General features: G+C 35.0%; 1 protein-coding gene across 1 annotated transcript in view; it reads right to left on the minus strand.

The window, feature by feature from the left end:
* LTA4H (leukotriene A4 hydrolase) overlaps positions 1 to 4,130 on the minus strand; it is a gene marked incomplete at its 5' end in the record, with an annotated part of 11,661 nt that continues 7,531 nt past the window's right edge. The window contains 6 exons of the mRNA XM_010087025.1: positions 1 to 253; positions 577 to 681; positions 1,951 to 2,033; positions 2,568 to 2,663; positions 3,497 to 3,551; positions 4,111 to 4,130. The exon at positions 4,111 to 4,130 is cut by the window's right edge and continues 72 nt beyond it. Of these exons, the coding sequence (XP_010085327.1) occupies positions 133 to 253; positions 577 to 681; positions 1,951 to 2,033; positions 2,568 to 2,663; positions 3,497 to 3,551; positions 4,111 to 4,130 (480 nt within the window). The remainder of the gene's footprint in view (positions 254 to 576; positions 682 to 1,950; positions 2,034 to 2,567; positions 2,664 to 3,496; positions 3,552 to 4,110) is intronic.

The raw sequence follows: 4,130 nt of genomic DNA on the forward strand, positions 1-4,130 counted from the left end.
AATTAGTACCAAAGCAGCAGAGCATTCTATGGCATAATCAAGCACGCATATCAACAGTTTGTGGAATCAGTCTCTTCTTTCAGCAATAAGAAAACTTTACCAAAAAAAAAAAAAAAAAAATCAGTAAATTTGTCACTGATTCAGTTTCAAGTCTTTGCCCACAAGCATTGAAGTGGTTGGGTGCATAGAGGCTCTATGCTCCAGAAATGTCTTGACAGCCAGATCTCGAGATTTGTCAAAACTGTAAAGGTCCCTGTATAAGAAGGAAAGACAAAAAAAAGCACCATTACAAAAATCTAGGAAAACAGTACTATAGGGACTTTCTCAAGGTTTTACTTTTCCCTTGGAAGCCTCACATTAAGCTTTCTTAATGCGACACTAAGCTTTCTTCTATTAAAAGAAGTCAGCAAGTGGAAAGTGACTCTGAAGATAAGCTCGTTCACAGTATACAGAAAATTCTGTATTGTATCATACTGAAGCATAACATAAATACATGTACAATGTCAAGCGTTATACACACCATTATACTAAAAATGCCAACAGCATGAGCTCCTACAGGTTGAAGATTACTTTTACCTGAACAAGGGTCGAGTAAACTTCATCCTGCCCTGATCTGTTGCCATTTTTAGAGCCAGAGGAATAGCTTCTTCCCACTGGGACCTAATGCAGAGGCGCAGCCATCTGGAGGGAAAAAAAAGAAAAAAAAAAGGGAATCTACACTTTTATCTTCACGTGCAGTGGTTAGTTATGATTCTGTTCCCATAAACACTCTGGGCAGTGCTGGGTCATCATGGGAAGGAGACTGTAGCTAAGTTCAAGATAAAATATTTCCATCTGCATATCATGTTACAAAAAGAAACTTCTCTATAAAATAGGAAAAAAGCGCTTCAAAGTTTCTCCAAAATTGTATGATTATTTTTTGCAGCTATGTATTTCTTTTATATTACAGTAGTGTCCAGTTGCATCACTCAGAATTAGAGCTGAACTATACAGCACTTGTCATATTTACCAAGTGATTAAAAAAACCCCCAACAAAAAACCCAAACAAAATATCACCAGCAACTGGCATGTGCTTGTTCAGTTTTAAAAATAAGAAGAAATTGATCTTGTTAAGAAGTAGAAACTATACCATATGTTTAAAATACTTCAGTTTTTTAATAAGAAACAAAGAACTCTTAAATTAGTTAAGGCAGAATAACTGTCACTGTTGCAAATGTATCCAAGCATGTAACAGTAGCAAAATATGAAATACTTCAAGATACTTGTAAATATTTCTTATGTCCTCAACAATACCTTTTTCTAAACAAGTGACGTGTAAACACAATGTGTAAACACAAAATAGAAAAAATTAGGATGGCACAAGAATCAAACCATTTAGCTAAAAGCTTCTCATAACTGTTTAGAAACTTCCTTTGATATTTACTTTTTTTTTTGATGAGACAAAAGCTTTGTGATAGTGAGCATTAAAACGTGACAAAAAAAGTTTCTAAGTTGTGTTGAAAAAAAAAAAAACCACTGGCACATCAGCAGAAGAACTGATTAGGTACGTCCGGAAGACCTGGTCTTGACTAAATATTGGAAATATTTTTCAGGCATCTTTGAGTCACAGAGAGGCTCACTATCATATTATCCAATACTACCCCCAAAACAAGTTATCACATCATCAGGTTCCTTTGCTAGCATGACAGATGAAAAATAAGCACAGCTAATCCACTGCTCACTTCCAGTTCTTCTACTAGACTACATTCACCCAATGCCTAAGTAACAGAATACAACTCTGGTAAGTATGCTTGCATGTGCACTTATAAAAAACCCCACAACAACAACAAATCACCGGAAAAAACCCTGCACCAGTTCTGTATAACAGTATGTCTCAGAGCATTTATGAAGCAGGACACTTTGTTTTATTAAAGCATTTAAGATTAGAAAAATGTCCACACTAGAACAAACCTGAATCTTATTTCAGAATTGTTTATAGCATTGAAGTCATATACTTGCTGCATTCGTTGGACATGGGACACCGGAAGAGGAGGCTGAAAAAGGAAACTGCATAGTCAGAATAAGCCAAAGGCACACTTCAAGCCACATACTTCAAAAATAAACAGGTTCATTCAAAAAAGATTGATGCTACAAAGGAATCACAAGCTTACCATGACAAATATTTGTATTTGTTCCTTTCACCTTCTCATAGTATTAGGGAAAGGGCAAGGAACAGATGTTAGTAAATTCCCACACCCAGTACTACTGAAATATTCAAACCAAAGTATTTTCATCCTGGTTCGTTTATAGCTTATTTGCTATAGCGTCAAACACAGACAAATTCAAGCACCTTATAGTTTTGTTTTTACCTTTCAATCCAAAATACTCTATATGTTGCTCATTAGCTGAAGAGCCAAACATGATCAAGAAGGCATGGCTGAAGGTTTTATTAACTATGTACAGTGAGAGTGGATTATTTTAGCAAAACTTAAAAGAAAACGGCCAACTTAATTCCAAAGCACATTTGGGCTTCCGCATCTGCTCTTGTGATACCAGAATTAAGCCACCCGAGGTGCGTGTGCATTTACCTCCAGAAGCAACAGTGCCACGAACTCAATCAACTGATGAGATGACATTTCCTTCAGGTCTGCTGAGCTGAATGAGTCCAAATCACTCTCTTTTGCCTAAAAGAGAATGGTTACTTAAGTTTTTAATAGGTATTTTAAAGTACAAGCAGGTGTAATTTTTTGCTTGGACATTAGTATTTACTATTGAGCCATTCCACATTAAAAAAAAAGATACTAATTGGGATTTGCGCAGGATGTTACAAGAAGGGGAAGAGAAGGACTTAAGCTACTGTCTGATCTTTGGTATTCTTCACTTCAGTTTTCACTTTTCTCTCCACTGATCTTTTTATCTCCACTGTCTTTCTGTTAAAAGTTAAGTGAAAAATCAAATACTTTCTCTATAAAAAGTAACATCGAGAAGAAAGTTAAAGATAACAAACAAGCACAGTGAAAAGCCTCAGAGCTAACAAAAGGAAGGTATGCTCAATTCTCTATTAGTTGTATGAATTTTACAGTTAAAATTATGAGAAAATTGTATGGTATTATTACTTATTATGATTTATGTATTTCAGTTTTTGATGAAAAATGCATACTAGCTCCAGTATAACGTAGGGAAATTATTGCTAATACAATTATTATCAGTAATGTAGAGATAACTTGGCGTTTGTTTTTAAATCAAGCCATAATAGCAGGGTTTCAAAAAGAATGTTCTTAGTTTGGTTACTACACATATAAAACAAAAAGCTCGTTGTATGCCTTTGTGAAATACGTACTGCACTTCACGTACAGAAATCACAGCAAATCCAGACTATGATGAAAGGCTAATCTCCAAAACGCAAAATCCCTGTAACCCATACTATCACTATAAATACACCCTCAGCAAATGACAGATTTCATAAGAGAACTAGCTTTTCAAAACACAGACACCTCAGCATTCTTTCACCACTCACTTTGATCCATCTTTGGCTCAATGCAACACAAGCATTTGCTAGTGTCATATCATACCTGTCAAATATTAAAAACAAAGGATCACACTTCAGAAACACAAAAAGCTCCTGTAATATTTTTACCAGAATGCTTAGAAATTATTTTCAAATGGCTCCACATTTGTACATTGTAGGCTCCAACTCAATATTGCAACGCAATTTACAGGAGATCTATTACAATGAAATAAGTTTCAGCTTTAGTTAGAAGCATATGTGACACTATCCCTTGATCCCATACACTCCTAAAACGATCAATACTTCTAAGCATACATGGTCGTACATATATTATAGGTTATATCTGAAAAGAGAATATTGTTGTAACAAACTGTCAGAAGAAAGAATCTTTCCTGGCAACTTTCAAAGCAAAATAAATTTTTATCAGTATAAAAAATTGAAAATTAACAATTACTTTTTTTTCTCCTACATGCACCCATATGAATGTCTACATAGTACTAGGGCATTTGCTAATAAAACCTTTTTGGGACAACTTTCACCCTGTTCAAACTGCTTCATGACTGTTTGAAAATCATGTGTAATCTGGAGAAGGAAAAGATGAATTGTGAAAGAACACAACTTACGTAGGCTTCACTGGTGGCAT

The sequence above is a fragment of the Pterocles gutturalis genome, unplaced genomic scaffold, assembly GCF_000699245.1.
Source record: "Pterocles gutturalis isolate BGI_N339 unplaced genomic scaffold, ASM69924v1 scaffold38981, whole genome shotgun sequence".
NCBI classification, from domain to species: domain Eukaryota; kingdom Metazoa; phylum Chordata; class Aves; order Pterocliformes; family Pteroclidae; genus Pterocles; species Pterocles gutturalis.